We start from the raw sequence: 22,643 nt of genomic DNA on the forward strand, positions 1-22,643 counted from the left end.
TCTACCAAAGTAGCAATTATCAGAGTAATGAGAGTTTTTGTTGAAGGGAGCCACAAAAAGAATGTGAAGATGATAACTATAACAGCCATAAATACTTAGCAGTATATCCAACATCCAAGCAAACCCTGATTTCACATGGAAAATGTAACCTGCATTTCCAATATAATCCTTAATATGGAATGTATGCACTCAATTACATGGTATAAAATGTTTCAAGGATGAACACCATTCATGGGTGATAGTTCATCTGTTGACCTCATGACTACATCTCCCAAAGATGTACTAGGAATGAGGTTGGTGCAAGAAGAGAATGCATGTACTTGGATTGCCATGGGTTACACAAGAAATAACGTATAACTTCTGGTAACATAAATTACTTCTATAAGAAGAATTCTACTTCCAGTTCAAACTCAATTTTCAAATTACCCTCATTACAAACTCCTCAAAATTTATTCAGATAGCCTTCACAAACTCCGTAATAATTTTCAATAAGTGTTTCAAAACTGGGATGTGTATTGTAAAGAGTTGTCGATTAGGGAAAGGAATTTTGGCATGTCTCATGCTCTTCTCTGCAATTAAACATGGTTCCATGGGCTGGAAGCTGATGAAGCAATATTTAATGCTACAAGTCTTACACAAAAAGTTTTTGTAGCAAGTCAAAACTGTTTTTATGAGCCTAAGCGCCAATTCCTTTAGTATGAAAAGTACCCTAGAAAAAGATTAATATGCTTCTACATATTTATTTTTCTTTGGGCATGGTTTGTGTTTTGCAAATTTACCCGGTCAATACTATGCAAAGAACATCCCTTTAATTTTTGTGTGTATCTACACATTAGTGAGTTTGATGTATGCAAGGAATGACCTAGAGCCATGATATGTAATAATGCTACCAAATTACATTTTGCAGGACATGTTGGTAGCAACATTCAGGATTTTTGGTTGAAAGGCCATAAAGCAGAGCAGTATCCCAGTGTATTTTCCTCCCTTCAGTGGAGGAATAAGTTGAGAAGAAAATGATTCAGAGCACGTCGTAACTGTGAAGCAACCAGTATGATGTGGATTGTTACTTTTTTTGATTTCACTTCAAATGCTAGTTAATAATTGCATTTGGTAGGCATTTGGTAGGGTAAGATGTGAGCAGTAGCACCAGAGTCATTTTCAATAGTATTACTCGTACTTATTTCACTCAACCTTCACTTTCCCAATTCAGTACAAATATGTACAATTACATATATTTGAGGAGAGGTGTATGGGCTTCATTGGATAAATGAACTTTCTTTTCTAGCCATCGTGATTAGTGTTGGTGGTAACTATCATGGAGCCAAATTTTCCAGCAAAGCTGGACTCAGATGTATATATTGGAATCAGTAAGGCTGCAGATATTATTTTCCAGAAGCCTCTGGGTTCGAGAGATGAATTCTACTGTTACTCATGATTTTAACTTCATTTGCAAGCCATGTTCCCATGCTTATAATGGACAGAACTGAGACAATAATCTGTGACTTCTCCAGATAACTCAGGAATACTCAAACTCTGTATGCAGACATACCAAAAGTGTACATAATAGGTACACTTTGGCCGATATGTCTTCACAATGAATAATTTTCTGAAAGAATAGGATAACTTTAGAGGTGGCTGCAAATCAGCAATAATATCAGTAGATGTTGAAGAATTATCTACAATTGAACCATCTGCAGAAATATTATCCTTCAATTATTATGGAGGAAGAATATGAGTGTGGGGCACTTCTTGGGCATGAAGCAAGAGACAACATGTATGGTAATCCTTCATCCTCTGGGAATTTTCTTTCATCGGACTGCCTTTTAAACTTATAATTGACCGAGAGTTGCCTAATTTTGGTGAGAATTTGATGAATTTATGAGAGAAAAATACCTTTAAGATGGTTGTTGATGCAGGTTCTGATAATTGGTTAAGCCACAAAATAAGATAGCTTCATGGAAAATAGTGAGAAGAGTAATTTTTCCATGTTTCAATACTAGTATGGCAGTTTTCAGAAACTGATTATTAATGGCCCTATTCCTTAGAGCAAAAGCAACGTAAAAAGACATTTGCAGGCTCATTTTAAAGCAAACTAAATGCAAAATTTATTGAGGAGACTAAAAGTAGGGAAACAAATTCTTAAACATTTTTATATTAAAACTTTTAAAGTGATTCAACTTCATTTTCGATCATTTTTTTAATATTATGAATAATAAATTGTGAAATTTTGAAAATGTTTTTCCATTTCAGAAAGAATTTTTTTTATTTCAATGCACACTTGAGTAATCAGCGAAGGATTCCTCGTTTTCTTGATTATTCAATGTTTATCTATTAATGCACGCACGTGCTCGAAAAATAATATTTATTAAATGAGTGGGTAACTCTATTTTAATCTACTATGGGCAGTCAAATGAAAACCGAACACCCGCCATAACACAGTCCGCTACAAGCTATCTTTTTATGCAACAATGCTGCCATCGCTGTGGTCGGAGAACTGTATAGTGATAACTCACTGGCGCACGCCAGGTTGTTGGATTATGTCCTTGTTGGTGCTCGGACTGGTTGTTGCAGCGGGTGTTCGTTTTTCGTTTGATTGTTCCTCATAAAAACCCCAATTATTTGTTTGTATTCTGCGTTTAATCTTAAAATTAAAGGATTCAAATCTATTGCATACGCACGCTATCGGCGACAGGCGCCCGCAATGCGTGCGAGAGAGTACTGAACGAGCTGGGGTATCCTGAGTGCCAGATAGGGAGGGACAGGACAGCTGGTAAAGAGAAAGCAGAAAGACCTGGACTCGCTCGTGGTAGCAGTAGGGGCACACTGTCTCCGTCTAACGCGAGCAGAAAGCAAGGTAGACGACGGAGCACAAAGAGAAAGAGTCCGTGTTTTTTGCTAGCAGACATCATAAAATCAAATGCAAGATCGCTGCGAAGTGAGGTACAAACTATCGTGGACTTGACAAATGTTGTACGTATTTTGAATTTGCATTTGTAGTTATCCTCTATCCTACGAACGCGTGCAGCGAGTAATGAAGAAAAAATTGCGTCACATTGCTAGGCGAAATGAAAGCTGGGACAAATATGAATATAGAGTGTATGCCTAAAAATCGAATGAAAATAACACCTTTTTTAATTAAAAAATACTTCAACCTTGATGTGGCGGAAGGGCTTTCGGTAACCCGCGCAGCGTCTGCTCCTCATTGAGGCAGCTGCGAATTCCTTTGACCCGTCTTCCGACGTCATTTCGATCGCCAATACAGCATTGGTAATCACATCCTTCTAAGCCTTAGATATTACTGGCTATTAATGCTGATCCAACCAAGTATTTTGGTGGAGGCCTTGTCTCCCTTATTGCCAGGCATGACACTCAGTCTACAGAGCTAAGTCCCGCGGTTGCCAGGACTAATTTTCATACCACGATCAATCATCATTTCTAGACATAAAGAACTGAGGTATTTTCCCGTTGCCTTTCTCAATAACGTTTTTAAGTGACACCATCACTCAATGGCAGCCCCACTGAGGTCAGACGCCTTTGCACTCCCTACACAGCGCGGGCTATATTTTGTCTGACTCCAACCCCCGATTTGTCATGGGTGACCCTCCCAGGAGCAAATATCATTGTTCCCGCCAGCCCAGCTCGAGGGGTCATCGGAACGCTCAAGTCCATCAGGTTTGTATAAAAGGTATCGGGAAAAGTTTCGGAAAAAGACGAGATTTATTTCAGACATTGCTACAATGCCTCAAAATTCTTCGATCAGTGCATCCCTTGAGCATCGACACACTTTTTTCAGCGGCTTTTCCACGACTCGAAGGCCCCCTGTCATGCGGATTCCGGAAGGTCCTTAAGGGTACGCGTACAAGCTTCTTTGACGGCACTTAGGGTCACATGATGGTGACCTTTGAGGCAGGATTTCGCTTTTGAGAATAGGAAATAGTCGACTGGTGCCAAGTCGGAGCTGGGGAATCGTCGCGATGACTTTGCGGAAGTTCAAGAAGTTCTCTCGGGTTTCCCACCGGGTCAGGTTGCAGTACACCGACGTTTCGAAGGCTGACTCTGCCATCGTCTTCAGGGTGAACCTGCCAGCGTCTTCACCCTGAAGACGATGGCAGAGTCAGCCTTCGAAACGTCGGTGTACTGCAACCTGACCCGGTGGGAAACCCGAGAGAACTTCTTGAATACCATACGCCGGGAAAACCTGAGATCCTTCACTTTGCGGAAGGTTTTTGCAAGCAGACAATCGTCTCTGCTTTTGGTCGTCCGTCAAGACCTTCGGGAAGAGTTTAGCGCATATCTTTCGCATCGCCAAATTTTTAGCAACAATGGTGTGCACTGTCGTTTTATCAATTCCAATTCGATCTGCGATCATGCGCACACTTAACTGAAGGTCTGAATTCAGCACTTCACATTCACGTCCGGAAAAAATATGTTGCCGATAATGTTTATGGAGACCTTGAATGGTTTCAACTGAGATTTTACTTAGGATTGGCCTTTCCACTGCATTGTAAATTATTGCTTAATTATTCCGAAGAAATGCATGCCTTTTAATCGGGCATCTTTTGAAATATTTTCCTAGGAGTATGCAGTTACGATGAGACACCAAAACATTTCGAAGAAAACTATTTAATTATTAACAAGTTGACTGCACTTTTGGAAAGATATCAATCAGTTGGAGAACCACTAGAAGGATGAGACTTCTGCATAGGTAGCTCACGAATGATCAGTAGGTGCATGTATATTAAAGCAGGACCCAAATAAGGGGAGTGAAAAAATATTATGGAATTAAATGAAAATCCGTGTTAATTCAAATAAGAAGAATGCTATTGCGAGTTTAATAAGTGTTACCTAAATTGGATGGTATTCCTGAATATATTCAGCAAACTTTTAATTTGAAATTTCTTCTTTTTCCGCCCCCTTTAACTATTGCTAGGCGCGATATTTTGTAAGCATTATAAACATCGCCTCATGGAATGCATCAAAATAATTTCCTTAATAGCGTGACGACTATAGATTTCAGATTAAGATGCAAGACATACTTAAAAAGATATCCATCAACCAGAGATTATGCTGGAGATAATTGGTAGCCGTTCATATTTCTATCTTGCAGTATCATATCTATGAGGTTTCCGTTTCCGAAGGTTGTCGAGCTTACAAGTCGCGAGAGATGAACGAAACATTAAGTCAAGTAATCAGACGGAAGGACAAAAAATGACGATGTGGAAAACATTTAAAACTGAAGAATAAAATTCACAATAACGACACAATTGACGATAAGAATTCATAACCAATTGAACAGCGACTATCAAGGCATCTCTTCATCGTCACACCCTCGTTACCACATATCTCGCGTTATAAATCAAAATAAGTATTATTGGTGATGCCTACATCGAGTCTTATTTATAAATCACATTCTTCCGTCATCTTTCACCAGCTCTCCAATGGCAGCTGCAGAAAAGGAAGTTGTTCAAGAAATCTCCGACTACCCACGACCCAAAGGTATTTCATTCATTCGAATCAGGATATGTTTTGAAGTGGAAGTTCATGCATTGTGCGATGAGCTACACTCGTTTCTTAGTCATTAAACTAAGTATTAATCGATCCCTAAAATCAATTTCATAATCTTTACGCAATTAACAGCATTCAGAAACATAGTTAAAATATTTTCTAAGTGAATATGACAACAACCTAATTCATTGCCACCTTCCTGTACACTCGAAATGAAAGATTTAAAGCTTCTTTAAGAATAATTGAGGTGGTTTCCTGTTGCCTTCCTCAATAGTGTTTTTAACATGACACCATCACTAAATGGCCAACCCAGTGGGGTCAGATGCCTTTGCAACAACCTCACAGAGGGGCAGAGACTGCGTAGAATACTTTTTGTCTGGCTCCTACCCTCTGGCCTCTCTAGCATGGGTGTTATTCTACCAGGAGCAAATACTATTGCTCCCCCGAAACAGCTCTTGGGGTCATCAGAATGCAAAAGACCTTCCACCACATCAAGGTTGTAGTCCATAAGGAGGCCTTTTTATTTCCTAGTTTTGCAGACAGAAAATTTTCAAAGCTCTTATATTGGTATTATTTTTAACAGAGGAATATCATGCACATAAAACCAGTCTCCAACCTGCATGCCAATTTGATGAGAGAGGCTAATGTGGTACGATGATCTATGTTGAAATTCACACATTCAGGATTCACTGGGCAGTTACACTCCTTGTGCTTCATTTGGTTGCATGGAAATTTCGAGAAAAATATTCTAGTGACACATTCCAGTGTGCTCCAAAAATAGCTCTAAGATTATTTTGAAGATGAATTGAAATGTTCTGAATCACTTTGATCATAAATTACAGATTCAGTTGTGATGTGGTGAAACTGTCCCATGACACCTGAGATAAAGACTATTACAATTTTCCACTTAATGAAGATTTATTTCCGACTAGTTTCGATGTACTACATTATTTTCTAGTCCTACACTTGAATATGATGTGGTGCATCAAAACTAGTCGGAAATAAATCTTTATTAAGTGGAAAATTGTAATAGTCTTTATCTCTGTTATTACTTTGATCATCACAGCATCCATAATTAATTACTTTTCCACACTATGGACTCTTCCAGTTTGGATTCTATAAACTCTATATATACTCACCATGCATTTAAAACCAATAAATTAAAATGCACCTAAGGGAAACTATAAATATGAAATAATAAATGATATGCTAATCAAATATTTAGAATCCATAATTTCAAGTGCAACTTCCTAATTTGCATTTCCCAAGGAAAATATTTGTATAAGAATGAGTTCATTCCTAAAAACCAAAGGTGCCTCTGGATAATAAAGTTTTATATTCAATCACAGAATGGATTCAGCAACGCTATATTGTGGCCATAATGGGAGCTCTCTGTATTATGATGCAATACGCTCTCAAAGTTAATCTCTCAGTGGCGATAGTAGCTATGGTAAAACACCCAGTTTCTTCTCATCCAAACAAGACCAATTCAAGCTCACCAGAATTAAAAGAAAATGAGGTATGTAGACAACTGAATATTCCAATACACTCAGTATTGTATCATACAATATATTGACTTGTAAAAGGCAGTATAGTATTCTGCAGTCACTTTCAATTTCATTGGATTTGTACGACCAGATTTATATATAAACTGCAAAAGTTACAGTTTAGAGTGGTGCTCAATGATGGAGCTTATGTAAGCTCAAAAATAAAGAAGTGATAAAGTGTGTGTAAAGGTTGAATTTTTACAAGTCTGGCCAAACACTTTTAAACTTCATTAATGGAAAAATGAAATCCATTTACAGTGATATACATATTTTTTTAAATAGTTTCAGGATAAGAACTATGCTATGCTAAGCTTCTAATATGCTATTTCAAAACAACCGACAAAGTCATTTGTTTTAAATTCAGCTACCTCATCACATTCTCCTTTTTCTCGTGAACCGACTGTTGGGATGACTGGGCTTTTGTCTCAGGGTCATAGCTGTAGACCAATGACTCATCTCCAGTCATGACTTTCTTCAGAAAACCTGGGTCATCATCTGAGGCTTGGAGGAAGTCCCCTGCAACCGCAGCACAAAATTCTTCAAGCTGACGAGATGAAGGAAAATTCAACATGGCAGCAGATGACCATTCCAAAACATAACTTTGTCAGTTGTTTTGTAAAGTGGAAGAGATGTAGAAGTTTAAGAGTGGGAGGTCCCAAGGGAGTACTTTGAAGGAGACTAAGGTCTCATTTTTCTAGGCGGGATATTTTTCTCATAATATTGTATAACTGGATACTTTTTCGACAGACCTCATATTGTTTGAGATGACATATTGAGTCAGCTTTGCACTTCTGGATTCATGAATGCCATTTTTTTTAGGGGAGGAGGGATAGATATATAGATATTCGTCTTTATTTTGGGACAAGAATGAAATTGAGTCTCTTCTACCACCTAACCCCTGACACACAGGGACAAACTAAAAAAGTCAGAATAATTACTGCAGTCAAATTGTAGATTTCCATGGTCATTTCTGGGGTCAAAGACCATGGATAATACATTGTCCAATTAAAAAATTGGCAAAGGTTCAGCAGAGAAAAAGTGACCCATGATGACTGAAATGCTGATAAGTGAGAAAGAAGGAGATACATTACTACCCTCTGTCTTCCAAAAGCATTTATCTCAATTTGGATGATCCCCTAAGATGACCATCATCACAGGTAGACTGCCTATCAAATTCAGTTTGGATGGTTCCTAAGAATAATTATGCATTGAATTTAACATGAACTTCCTCTTAATTACCCAACATTAATCCCTTCTGTAGTCCTTCATAATTTCTAACTGTCATCAATCCATCCAAAAAGACTGCTCTCTTTCCTTGCTCCCACTCACTTCTCCAACATTTTCTCTTCTATCACAACTTTCAATATTCTACAGCCTCTTCTTAACTTCTCCAGCAAATCTTTCTGCAGTCTTTGAATATCACCAAGAATCCTCCTCTTATTTACTTTTCTCTAAATATCATACTTTCCATTTTCTCCTTAACTCTTTAGTAAATACATAGGGATATTATCATAATTATCATAATCTTTATTCATAATTGAATGGATAAATACCATTAATAATATCATCAATATCATTACAGGCACAAAAAAAAATACCTGAACAAATTTTTATATACATTTTACTTGAATATCAAGTCATTAGTGTCAGCTTCAAGAAATTCATTGAGCGAGTTAAAAGTCTCAATTGAGAGCTAATAATGCTGTCTGGATTTGAATGTTGAAATGCCGATGCCAAAAGCATCAGTTAGGTAGGTTATTAACAAATGTGATGCCCATGAATTTCACTGAACTTTGGGTCTTAGCTAAATAAGAATATGATGAATTTAGTGTCTGTTTTATGCCTCATAATTATGTACATTGGATCTTGTCAAGAGATTATTAACATTTTCTTGTACATCACATGATATTACAAAATTATTTCAGCAGTAAACAGTCATAACATAATTATAAATGTACAGTGGCCTATAGTGACCCACAAAATCTGAATGATAGATTATTCTGACACCTTTCTTTTGTAGCACTAGTATTGATTTGACAACATGGGAATTCCATCAGACTTTCAAACTATGCAATAGATGACTATGGGAAAATACATTATATGAATTAACAAGGAATGTGCTTGGTTGCAATGTTTGTGAAATCCTTAAGAAGAATGTGATTCTAGATAATTTAACACAAACAATGAGTGATGGCCAGTTTAGGAAGGAGAATCGTAAGACACTCTTAGAAATTCATACTGTTATGGATCCCTTGTCTAATGGTATGGGTTAAACACAGCCCCTTGTAATAGTATGTGTGCACTATACAAATGTTTTAAAAAGTTACCTGCGATGAACTGATTTAACAAGGTAGCACATCCTCTGATTTTAGTCAATCAACATAACATTTTCTCATTTCCTCAGTCTACCTAATAATTTGAAGCAAATCATCCTACTTATGCTTGGGTAATCGATGGTAACTTTTTCCTTTGTGCACCTTTTACAATGTATACAATGATCATTCGATTACTGTGTGAGTACCCAAAGAGATATCAATGAAAAGAGAAGAGAGAAAAAAAGTATTCCCTACACTCTCCGTACATATATCATGATTTTGGGCATTCTCATACCTAAAGGTAAAACATCTCATGTCCAACCAGTTTTTATACAAGAATCCCTTTTAGTTCTATTTTAATACACAAATAATAGTTCCCTACTCTGCCAATCTCTTTTCTTCTGATTCCCAGCCACAATGATGGCCAGAGGGTGATTTTCGGGTGTTAGAAGCCATGTTAACTCACTTTCTAAGTTTGCATCCTTTCCCTCCACACGTGAGGATCCTTTGCTAAGAATTGCTTAGCTACAGCTCCAAGGTTTATGAAAAGGGCTGCACATTGCTACATTATTAGTATTTTTCATTTAAAGTCCCCATAGAACAGTTCCTAATAATTATAAAGCCTTCTAATTAAAAATTTCAACATACTCTGCAAATAGAAAATATTTTATCTATATGAGCACTTTTTTTCAAATGAATGTGGACATGATTTTGGGCATTGGTATACTGATTGAATGAGTGCATAAAACTTTTTATTCTATTTCAGGAAGGCGAATTTACATGGAGTATGGAGGTTCAGGGATATGTTTTGTCATCTTATTATTATGGTTATTTGGCGACTCAATTTTTAGGAGGTTACGCAGCAGATCGGTGGGGGGGCAAGGTTGTGGTTGGCCCTGGAATAGCACTCACAGGGTTCTTCACCATCTTCAGCCCTCTAGCTGCTAGGAAAGGGGGTCCGTGGGCTTTTTTTGTGGTTCGTGTGCTGGAGGGAATTTCTTCAGTCGGTAACATTTGAATTAGTTATATTCCACAATGCACTTTTGTATTGAAGTGAAAGTTATTTTGATTGTGATCCATTGACCAAGCATCCTTCCTTTTGTAAAATTCAGGGAGTTATCCTACCTGGAATGCATCAAATGTTTTCTGTGTGGTTCCCTGCTCATGAGAGAAGTTCATTTTCTGGCACCATTTTCTCTTGTAAGTCTTATTAATAACCTATTGAAAATATATCTTTTTGGGAGGTTAATAATGGCCCATGAGCTTGTTAATTATTTATTTTATTTCCATGAATTGATTTTTTTTAATGAATCATGGTCTAAAAAATTTAATTTTCAATTTGGCCCCAGTTTACTCTAATGATTGACTGTTACAATGACAAAATGCATGGGAACCTAAATCAATAGGGTAGATTACACTAGCAAATGCTTCATGGAAAAACTCTAATATTAAAAAAAAGGTAAGAGTGGCAGCACTTAGTAGGTGGGAGAAATACAAAGTCAGGAAAAGTGAATTGACGTGATACTAAGAATCAGTGAAATATTGAAGACTGTGATAGAGGGGGAATGTTGGGAAAATATGTGGAAGCAGGAGAAAATAGGCACGCTGGACCGAGTGAAGGGAGATAGAAAATATGTGGGGTTAACAAAATTTTCACTGTAATTTGAGTGTAAGGGTATTCCATGTCCTGCTGGGGGAGAGAGGACGTACTGGCAGAAGGGTAGCAATGCTTAATCACTTGGTCCATCGTCCATCCACATTGGTACTTAATCACTTGGTCCATCCACATTGGTAACTTTTACAAAAGTTATGAACCTAGTAGTGATATACCTCACATGGTATAGGACTTTTAAATCTTTTGTTCAATTTGCTCCAACTCATTGCAAACAGCCATTTTTGTTGAAGTAGATAAATACTATCTTGTGTTTTAACCTCTTTTTCAGTTTCTCAACACACAACTCCAGACATGTACAAGTAAATTATTCATTAAAATGTTTACCAGTCTTGCACTTAAAAAGTGTGCTATCATTAGCATTAAGTTTATTATTCAAGGCCATATAGTTTGCTCTTTATTTTCAGCAAACAAATATTTCAAATTTTATGTATTTTATTCAACAATTAAATGTGATTAATTTATCTTAAATGCATGCGATTATTATATTAGCACTCTGTTTGGAAGAGGCATTCAATCTAATGAGCTAAATATGTATAACTCACCATTGTCACCAATGGATGACAAAGGATAAATCAACAATATGTCTTTGAACTTGGGTGGTGGAGGTAGCAGTCTTCCTTGGAACTGTCATTGGAATGGCTGCATCTGGACCACTTAGTAAATGGCCACTGGAAGGAGGAGGTTGGCCTATGGTTTTCTACTTCTTTGGAACATTGGCTATGGTTCTCATCCTCCCTTGGTGGCTCCTTGTATACGACCATCCATCATGCCATCCTCGTATATCCAAAGCAGAGAAAAACTACATCCTAAAAGAACTGAGAAAAGAAGTGAAGAAACGGAATGCATTGGTAAGAATTTTAAACTGATCAAGAACCTAGGTTTACTCTGACTTCATCATATTTCTATCATCTGCCATGACATAAAGTTGCAGTGAAGCTCATCAATTGTCCACTTTTGCGATTTCAAGCAGTGCACTTCATTATATGGAAACAATGACCATGTTCCCCACCTTCTTTTCCAAATGCCCTTGGAACCTAACTGTTCTTCATAGTATTCCAAAGGGATATACAACAGGGTAAGTCATTGTGATGCTTTGATACTACATATATTTACCGATATCCAGTTCTCATGCACAGAACACACCAAAATCAAAGGAGTTGCATTTTTCAGGCATGAACAAAGCTATTTTGTGTATACATATATACCGTCAGCAAAACTCCTGCCATTGTAACATCCTAGATACACTCCTGTGCCTTTTGAAAAATAACAATCGCCCTATTTAAAACACCAATGAAATGAATGCTTTATGCTGGAGGTTACAAATAGCACCATCAAATCTGTATCCATATATTTCCATGCATTTGCATTATACCATTTTCATTATTAAAATAGAAAGAAAGACTCGTACTTTTCCACAGATTTTATTATACGGTACAACGCGTTTCACCAACTTGCGGCATCATCAGGTACCTGATGATGCCGCAAGTCGGTGAAACGCGTTGTACCGTATAATAAAATCTGTGGAAAAGTACGAGTCTTTCTTTCTATTTTAATAATGGATATCAATTACTTCCACGAAGTGAAGCCTGAAACAATAGAATATATACCATTTTCGCATCATACATGCACCATGGACAAGTTTTTGCCATGAGAGAAAATGCTAGGGGTTGGTGCCAGGGACAATTACCCTAGGGACCATAACAAAAAACAAAAACACAAGGTATTTCTTGGTATCACAGTACTGGCACTAATACTAGCTCCAGAAAAGTACAGTTTTATAGTGAAGGCAATTGTTACCACAATCAATTCAACCTCCTTTGCTCTGCATGGAACATTTGAAAATGCATCTTATACTGGAGAATAGTTAAAAGAGTTTTGAATATTAAATTGCCAAATGGGCCCTTTTATATGACAGACTAGTTTTGTATGGGCATGATTATATAAAATTTATTGGTATTTACATTTGAGATGGCTGCTCACTTCAAGAGGTTGTTAATATATTAGTTAGCCATTTTCACCAATATTCACACTGGTGGTCACCAAAGTTGTTTTTTAAGTGTGATGGCAAAACTAAACTTGCAATCAACTACATAGCTGGTAATTTATTTATTCAGATTAAGATCAATTCTAATACTACCTTATCCACTTATCTAAACCAAATGTCCACATTAGTGACATCAACACCTACCTGCTACTCTCTTCTACCTATACCAAACTTCAGAGTTATTACTATGGCATTCCATGTACTCATCATAATAATTTAATGATATTTATTTGTCCAGCAGACACATGTGTACAGTATTAAGAATACATGAAAGGTGTATAGGACACATTAATGGGATATAGATCATATTAATCCCAATTATAAATGCGAAATACAGTTACGAAAGGAAACTAACATACACTCAGGTTTTACATAGATATTAATTTACACTATAATAAAAGTCATCAACCAGATGTCCATGTAGATTCTTCTTGAATACTGAAATTCTTGCCTCATTTTTAAATGTTTAGGTAGATTATTAAACAAATTTGTGCACATTAATGTTCATCCTTTATCTACCATAGATTGGTTTGATGTTTTCGCATGTATACATTTACATCTTCTGATATTATGTCAGTGATAATTATTATTCATTTTAAAATCACTCTTGTTTTTATTAGCTTAAATCACTGCATGATAGCGACATACAGAAGATACAAATATTCTCAAACATTTAAAAAGAGGTCGGCAATATGCACAATAAGGTTGATTACTTATGAGTCTTACTATTTTTTCTGAACTAAAATACTTGATTAAATGAGGATGAAGTTTCTCAGATTACAATTCCATAAGAATTAACAGAGCAAAACAAGCCATGATATAACACTTTATGGACATCTAAACTCACAATGTGTTTTAAAACTGATATCTGGTAGTAAACTGAATTAATTTTCTTACGTACTAAGGTATATGTTCATCCCACTTAAGATAATAGTCACCCTGTAACCCTAAAAATTTTGCACTTCGATTCAATGTTCTACGAGAGCTGTGTAATAGAGTTTTTGTACATATTACCTGGCAGTTGATATGGAATACAGGGATAGGAACCCACTATTTTGAATTTTGGTTTTCAAAACACCAAACAAAAATACTTAATGCCTTTTGACATCATGCAACGAAACATTCATAATGGTGTGCTCCAGTTTTCACATTCCATATCTACTCCTACCTGGTGGGCATTCTAAGGTTATGATCTCCCAGAATGGAATCTGGAATCAAAGAGTAAATACCAAATGTATTTTCATAATAGAATGTCAAGACTTGAATTGATTTTCACCAATTCATATGATAGGTGAATATGTTTTGACACATTGACTGGTAATGGAATGTAGAAGACAACGTGGAGGATATTAAGCAGGCAAGGAAGGGGGTAGTAAAAGGATAAGCATGTTGGATGATATGATGGGAGGTAGAATGTTCTCATATGCCAAATTGATGAAGGGTTCATTGTAGTCTAGGGTGTAAGGTTGTAAGTTGTTAAATGAACCTGATAAATTTAGGGGTGTTGAGTTTGCATTGATCCAAAACAACCTTGAATGGAAGGCTATGAAATATTATTACTAATACTACAAAAGAAGTTTTCTGGATGAAATGCACCAGCCCTTAGAGTGGTGGGTTGACTTCCTCACCTGCCAACCCAGATGTCACAGGTTCAATTCCTGCCTAGGTGGTTTTCTTCCACCTTGGGCTTGGGTGTTTTTAATTATCTATTGTCATATATCATTATTTAAAGTCTGATGTGAAGGCCAAAAAGTGCTGTTTTCAGATTAATGCTAATTAAATAAATAAATAAAATGGCATATAGGAAAGGGATTAAAAGACCCTTCAGTTTTTTATTATGAAGGTAACTATTCAAAGCGATGAATGTGTTCAGACAGTAGAATGATGTTATGTATCCCTAATAAATGAAAAAGAAAAACTTTGTTCCAATCCACCACTTTATTTCAGGTACGACTAGTTTCGACGCTACAGCGTAATCCTCAGGTCAGACCTGAGGATGACGCCGTAGCGTCGAAACTAGTCGTACCTGAAATAAAGTGGTGGATTGGAACAAAGTTTTTCTTTTTCATTTATTAAAATGAACTTCCACAAAGTTGAGGCTGAAACTATTGAGATAATTATGCATCCCTTATTGTATTGATCTTCAATCCTGCAAACAAGCTCTAATTTAATAATTAAAACTAATTATTATACCTTTCTGTTCTATTTAGAAAGATGTTCCTTGGATGTGCATTCTGACAGATATTCACTTGTGGACCGGAATACTTTTCCACTGGGGTACTGGTTGGGTGGTTTACACCATGCTGTCTGACCTTCCTACATACATGAAGAACGTGCTCAACTTTGACATACAAAAGGTAAAATTGCAGTTTCCAGGCTGTGAATGTGTACATCAGGAAGAATTACCAAATGAAGCATAGGCCTTAGTTCCTTACAGCAATACTGGCATCAAATAGTGCTCAAATCATATCCTTGATTCCTGAAGAGTAATTTCAAAACTATTGATTTACGAGTGACACTATTCAAGGTGGCAAGAGTAGCATTGTTTCAGAATGTATTGCATTGATTTTTGATGTGTGTACAAATCTTCTAATATAACTGATGGGCTGATATGACCCAATTAGTGTCTGATGTTTTTTAAAGACAGTCCATCAGGATGCTTCTTTGTTTTAGAGACTTCATGAGGGTGTTTGATATAGTGAGTTAAGTATAATTAATGAATTTAGAAAATACAATCAGGATGTATTAGTCTGTTTCGTAGATTACAAGAAAGCATTATTTAATAGAGAATTGGGTAAAATTAATGAATTTATTACAGAAGGTAGGAATAGTCAAGAGGGATAGGAGATTATCTGCAACTTGAACATGTCATAGACAGCTCAGGTGCGAGGGTGGGATAGAGTCCAGATGAGCAGTGTTAGGAAGAGGAGTGAGATGGGGGTGCCCATTATAACCTGTGCTCTTTAATGTACATGTTGAGGAAAAGTAAGAGAGACATGGGAAGAACTGGAAATACGAATGAAAGCCAGTAGGACATTCATTAAATTAGTTAAGCTTGAGGATGATCAAATTTTAGTTAACCAGTCAAACAATGGGAGTGCAATTTTTGTGTTAGTGGAAATTATAAGAGAGACTGTGGAAGGGCTGGAGGCAGGAATTAAAGTAGGCGGGGAATGTAAAATCAAGTTGGCAAAAGATCATGCTTTAGTTAGCCTATGGTCCACAAAGAAAAGCTATGGCCTTGTATCAACAAGGCGAAAATAAAAAAATCGGTGCAGGAAATGGGACATTGACTGCGATGAGTGGTATTCTGACCATAAGGTGGTTGTCTTTAGAACTCTGGTGGTAATCTGTCACACTACTCGTACCCTACAAGTTTGGCATGAGTTGATAGGGCTCAAATGAGGGTTGTGAAAGTGAGTAAAGGACAAGTGATCTTTGGGAGTGTGGGATGAGAAGGGTGGAAGTGAAAATGACAGTTGAATCTGCTCTTCGTTTGATCAATGGAAATAAAGAGCAACGGGGGTGGAGAGAGGACATTTGCATTTATGGAAAGCATCATTGGCATACATCAGAGAAGAACAGAGAGAATTATGGGTCCAGTATTTGTTTTTGATGTGGTTCTTGAGCTTAAAAATGAATCATTCTTAATGGTCTTTAGATTTCTCTTGTTGTCTTCATAATTAGTCAATAGATTTATTATGCCCATAAACTTCATAGATTATGCAGGTCTAAAAACACCTATCTAAAATCATTAAAACACTGTGTGTAATATAATTCCTTATATTCATTATCTATGTAATCATTAGCATGGGTATCTAAAAAGAAAATGACATGCATTGCAACGATAGTGGCATTGAGTTGGCATCTTTTCTTACTTCTACTGATTTACTCAAGTTCACTTGGACAATCATTCTGGGTTTTCAACATTTATGGTAATACATAGGCTTGAATTAAAAGAGGAGGAGCATTAACTTTTACTCTCAAGTGTTTCCCAACATGGAAAGTGTAAGCTGAGTCACATATCATGAACAAGAGAAAATTTCTAAAAGGATGAGCTTGAAGAATCTTTTCAAAAAAAAAACATTTTGTTCTTACAGGATTGAATTATCTATGGGAGAAATCAATACAAAAAAAAGCCATCCTATCACAATTAGATGAGCTTTATTATGATCTGCTGGTCTATAGGACCTAAGACAAAGGAGCTAATACCTAATGATATTTCCTTCATTTTAAAAAGTTGAATGAGGATAAACCTAGGTACAATATGGCTTTTGATATCTCTCAAACAAAGAGGAAAGCAGGCATGTAACTACCACTTTAAATGGAAATAATTGCTGCTTACATAATGTTTACTCAATGATGAAATGCGTTTCCATAGTAGCTTAGGGTTCATTCAATAACCAGATCCACATTTGGGTGGTGTCTCTGAACACCCACGGCTACATACAGTCTACATGGTTTTTTTATGCATGATCCTGGGTAACTTCAGGCTATGTGCTCTACGCAAACTCGTGCATAAATTTCACACAACACAGAGATCAATACAAGGCAAGTTGTACTCTCACCAATCAATCTAACCTTCGGGATGATTATTGAGGTTTTGATTTTAGTTTGGATCTCTATCGGTAAATTTGATCTCATTAATATGTAATCACTCCTGGGTGAGTCCACAGTAGCAATAATACTTTTAGACTACGGCAAAGCAAAAATCTTTATAAATATTATGCATCTGATTCTTTTCAGCTGGCATTTCTCTCAGCTCTTCCATCTCTGCTCTCATGGATTGCCAGTATTATTTCTGGAATTCTTTCTCAATGGCTGAGGAAGAAGAAATACTTATCTCATATTGCAGCTTACAAAATTTTTAATGGAATTGGTGAGTTTTTGTAACCCTTAATTATGAATCTATGATTAACATGGATGAGTCAAATGAGATTAATTAATATTATTAGGGAAAGGAATAAAAAATCCACTGAATATTTATAGTTTGCAACACATGTTTCTTATATTTCTATAAGCTTGTATTTCTTTAGCTTCATAAAATAAGGAGGGCATATCCTTCTAAAATAATTGAGAGAAGATGGAGGAAGATAGGGGGGCAGCAGGTTTCTCAGGAAAAATACTATTCTAGTTAACAGTTTCAGTTAGGAATTACTTTTTATTAATTACTCAGAATCAAGGACACTTTTACCAGTTTACATAGATTTATGAAAACACTAACCCATTTTCTACAGCAACAGTGATATTATTAATGATACCACTGATATTGAAACCTGGGTATTTTATTAGGTATCAATTCAAAAAAATTACAAAATAATTTCTTATTAATAATGACTGCTGGTTGAATATTTGATTTGGTAGTTGGTAAAGAAATGTGAGAAAATTTAAAGGTTAACGAGAACAAAAGTCATTAGAGCAAGGGTGAAACTTAGCCATACAACTATGTATGAGTTTCATTTTATCGCAAGAGTATACAAGAGGGTGTGGGGCTAACAAATGTATGCATCTACTGGAACAAAAAGTACTTTAGGATTAATTACTTTTATTAATACATTAAGTATTTCAGGACTGCATTAATAAGAATCATTAACTAAATAGCAAAGAGATGCACAGGTGGGCATTCATAGATGAAGAATCAATGCCTTGCACTGAACACCCACTGTTGAGGAAGGAAACAAAAGCTGAGGGTTTTGAACAAAATGAAGACTAACAGGAAGTAGGAGGAAAAAACTGCATTTATGAAATAGTCAATGAAGTAATTTGATTGCTGATACAAAGATTCTATCTGGTAAAGCCTGAAAAATATGTTCATCAACTCAAGGTTCATTTGCTGAGAAATCTTTATGGGTCCTAGAGCATACATTCACCATTCCTTGGATTAGTTTTAGAGGATCTTATATGAAGCTTAAAATAAAAAAATGATGAGCTAAATGTTTTATCAAGGCTAAAGTTTTCTTTTCCTCCATATATAAACAGGCACAACATATCCCAGAGGGTAGAGCATTTAACCAATGCATAAATGTTCCTTAAAAGATTTGTCTAAGGAGAAGGAGATATATACACAAATACAATGATACTTTTATTTTGAGAACTTTTATTAACTATCCAATGTAAAATATTACTCAGATGTGGCTCACTGGTTGGGCCCTCACTTCGAGACAAAAAAGGGTGTTAAAAGGTTCAAGCCTCCAGTTGAACCTATGCAGCACATTGATCTGAATTCAAGACACCAACAAATATGATATGGTTTGAGTTGCCATTTTAGGAAAAAAGCATTGATGCATTGGAACGAAAAGAGAAATATGTGGAAAGTTTGCCATGAAAAATTCAATTATGTATCTTTTATGAGAATTGCTACTTTTAATTAATAATATAATTATGATTTTCTGCTAAATGAACACATTTTATATGACAACAAAGTTGTTATAGGAGCATAGCAGGAGGAAACGTAAAACATTGAAATGAAAAGTGTAACTTAGTTTTTCTACATAAAATTTATCTTTTTATGGCCTAGGTTCATTGAATATTAACAGCATCAGTCGATTAATACAGGGTTTATGTTGTGTCTCCTGAAGGAGAGAAGGGGTTGAGTCACTAGGGGGATGTATTGAGGTGATGGGAGATGGTCAATCGGGAATGCATGGAAGTAGAAGGGCAAGGAGTGGCAAGGGTGTAGGGGAGAACTGTTTTCTGCGGCCATGTTTCCCCATATTGAGTTGGGGGCAGTGGAAGGAGTACAAAACCTCCTTGTGAAGCACTATCTTCTCCTGATATTAAAATTTTGGACTTCTCACAACAGACGAGCTTGGCTACCTTGTTTATTGGTGTAAAATCTTAGGAGAAAAAAACAAGTTTTCTCCTCAAGTAAGTATTCGGCAAAAAAAGATGTGGTGTTCCCCATGAGAAAACACAAAACTTGTTTCTTCATCCTTGCCAAATATTTTTGGCTAATTTGTACAATTGTTCAGCTGGATAATCATCAAATTCTACTAAACAAACACCCTTCATAATCTTTAATCCACCTAATAATTAGTACCTTAGTGATTTCTTGAAAGCATAAAATCCCACCTTAATCAAGTTACATGAAATAATTCCCTAAAAATATTTTAAACAGTAAATAAATATACCTTGGATGCCTAGCTAACCCGAAGGCTTCCTTCTTCCGGCTCTATTGAATTTATGTTAATTAAGTTACAGTTTACTTTGCATTCAAGTGATGACTACACCTTCCTGAAAATTGGATCTTCCCCATGGCCTTTCCCTTCTAACTTCCTCAACACCTCTTGAATCAATTATGACCATGATAGCCATCCATTATCTTTTTCCTGACAGTTGTTTATCCTACCTATGAACCTAAGGATGTGCCCTCTTTATTATGTGCACTTGAGGATGAAATATTTTCCAAACCTGGATGGTGAAATAGCAATGTATATGACCAAACAGATTTGCAGGATTTAAATTTCTCGCCCTAAACAACAGATGAGTTCCACAAAATAAAACAATATCATAAGTAATAACTATAATATACTCTACGGTTTCAGGCTTCACTTCATGCAAGTCTTTCATATTAACATTAAAAGATTTTGTACTTTTCCATACTTTACTTTTAGATAAATTGCATTTCAGGTACCTGATGATGCCAAAATTCAGTGAAATGCATTGTATCCTTGAACAAAGTCTTTGAAGAGTACAAAATCTTTTAATACGGATAATAATTATCAGTTTACAAAACACTATGGTTAATTATTTCCTATCTTTATACTATTTTAAAATATGATAATCATTGTCATCGTCCATATTTTCAGTTAGTCAAATATTTAATTGGTTTAAACTTTAAAAATTGTTATGGATTAAAATTACATTATAGTACACACATATTTAAGCCTATAAAGAACTACTACATATAGTGGAGTGGCATGTTGCACATGAGATTAAACATATGCTGAGAGAATGTTATCATTTTATTACAAGGGTAACAATGGAGTGCACAGTTAAAAGACAAGATAACAATCAAGGGGGACTGCAATTAGCAGCTTCCAATCAAAAGGATGAAAAATAATTCTGCAAAACTTTGGATGATGTAGTGTTTTATTGGGCATTCAGTTTGTAAGAATCATATTTATAGGGGAGATGATCAAATGTAAATTCATTCTTACCTGATGAAGCCATCAGAAAAGACATATGCTCAAGCTAATATGCAGATGAATGTGCACACAGTTAAATAATTTTTATTATTTCAAAGACTTGGGAGAAAAATTGAGTTCAAATATATTATAGTATTTTAAATTTCATTGCAGCTGCTTTGGGGCCAACTGCATGTTTAATAGCTGTCATCCAAGTTGGATATGATCCTGAGACCATAGTTATTCTTCTGGCATTAAATGGCTTGTTTACAGGAGCTTTCTTTGGAGGATCATATGTCAATCACATTGACCTAGCAGTTAACTATGTTGGAATTACTTCTGGAATACTACACACAGTTGTAAACTCAGCTGGCATTATCACACCACTGGTGATTGCAGCAATAGTTAAAGGAAATGTAAGAATATATAATATTGGGTATATCAGGGAGTTTTTATTGCTTGACTAATCCAACTAGATGCAGTAGGCAAAGCATAAAAAATATTCCACTAAGAAGTCTCTCTAATTTGGCTATCCCAAATCAATAGTATTTTGTCAACTTTAAAGAGAACCTACATGAATGGTAACACAAGTTAACTATTCATCCCCGACTGTTAACATTTTTTCAATAAAGAAAATTTTGACATATGAGAACATTTCAACCTGCATTTGGAACCAAAACTTATCACTTGAAGTACACCTTTAGCTAGTTTGCTGGTGACTTTCATCACCAGTCACTAGGCTGTAAATAATTGGATTAACTTAATACTGTAGGCATTTCAGCTGATTTATACATTTTATCTTATCTCAGCAAACAATGTCTCAATGGGCAATTGTTTTCTACCTGGGAGCTGGCATAACAGCTGGAGTTTATTTGGTTTACTTGGTGTTTGGATCTGTTAAAGAGAGAAAATGGAACAACTGGGATAATATAAACCAGAAGGCCAAGAAGAGAGGTCAGTCTAAGCTTATTAATTCCAAAATTTGAAGAAATGACCATCCAAGTAATCTTAAATTAACCCTTATAATTTTAGGACTGATCTTTCAGCTATACTTGTTTACACCCTGAACTTTCCATCTGTTTTGCTTAATTTAAATGTAGAGAAAACGCATAATTAAGATACTACATAACCTGTAATTTTAAGGAGTATGAATAAAAAATGGCTTCACAATGTTAGATTCTACTTGAATTTCTATTCAAAAATGTTATACTACCTTGATCAAAAATTTCCCGGAATTTATTCAGAAAATTAAAAATACAAGTTTATTCATCTAAATTTATATTGTCCCCTTCAAAGTAATCCCCATCGACTGCAACACACTTATGCCAGCGCTTGATCCAATCCTCGAAACATTTTTTATATTCGGTTTTCGGTATGTCCATCAGTGCTTCCTGCGATTTTTCCATTACTTCCTCTCGGCTGCTAAAACGC

The 22,643-nt window shown here is 35.9% G+C and overlaps 2 protein-coding genes across 2 annotated transcripts in view; both read left to right on the forward strand.

The window, feature by feature from the left end:
- The window catches only part of LOC139701078 (vesicular glutamate transporter 2-like), a 167,573-nt gene extending 160,604 nt beyond the window's left edge, over positions 1–6,969 (forward strand). The window contains exon 4 of the mRNA XM_071599653.1: positions 6,855–6,969. The gene's annotated coding sequence lies outside the window, so the exon portion shown is untranslated. The remainder of the gene's footprint in view (positions 1–6,854) is intronic.
- On the forward strand, positions 232–21,679 carry LOC139701079 (sialin-like). The gene is made up of 8 exons (XM_071599654.1): positions 232–293; positions 5,432–5,496; positions 6,855–7,024; positions 10,134–10,343; positions 11,648–11,890; positions 15,297–15,443; positions 17,833–17,965; positions 21,387–21,679. The coding sequence occupies exons 1-8, from the start codon at positions 232–234 to the stop codon at positions 21,677–21,679; spliced, it is 1,323 nt and encodes a 440-aa protein (XP_071455755.1).
- The last annotated feature ends 964 nt before the right edge of the window (positions 21,680–22,643 follow it).

Source organism: Hetaerina americana, unplaced genomic scaffold (genome assembly GCF_022747635.1).
Source record: "Hetaerina americana unplaced genomic scaffold, ioHetAmer1.1.p SCAF_11, whole genome shotgun sequence".
Classification (NCBI taxonomy): Eukaryota; Metazoa; Arthropoda; class Insecta; order Odonata; family Calopterygidae; genus Hetaerina; species Hetaerina americana.

Excerpts from the sequence above, each read along its gene's own strand:
- LOC139701079 (XM_071599654.1), top strand. The coding sequence starts at position 232 with ATGGGTGATAGTTCATCTGTTGACCTCATGACTACATCTCCCAAAGAT. Across the intron at positions 5,497-6,854 it reads CGACTACCCACGACCCAAAG|AATGGATTCAGCAACGCTAT; the intron begins GTATTTCATTCA and ends ATTCAATCACAG. Across the intron at positions 15,444-17,832 it reads TCAACTTTGACATACAAAAG|CTGGCATTTCTCTCAGCTCT; the intron begins GTAAAATTGCAG and ends GATTCTTTTCAG.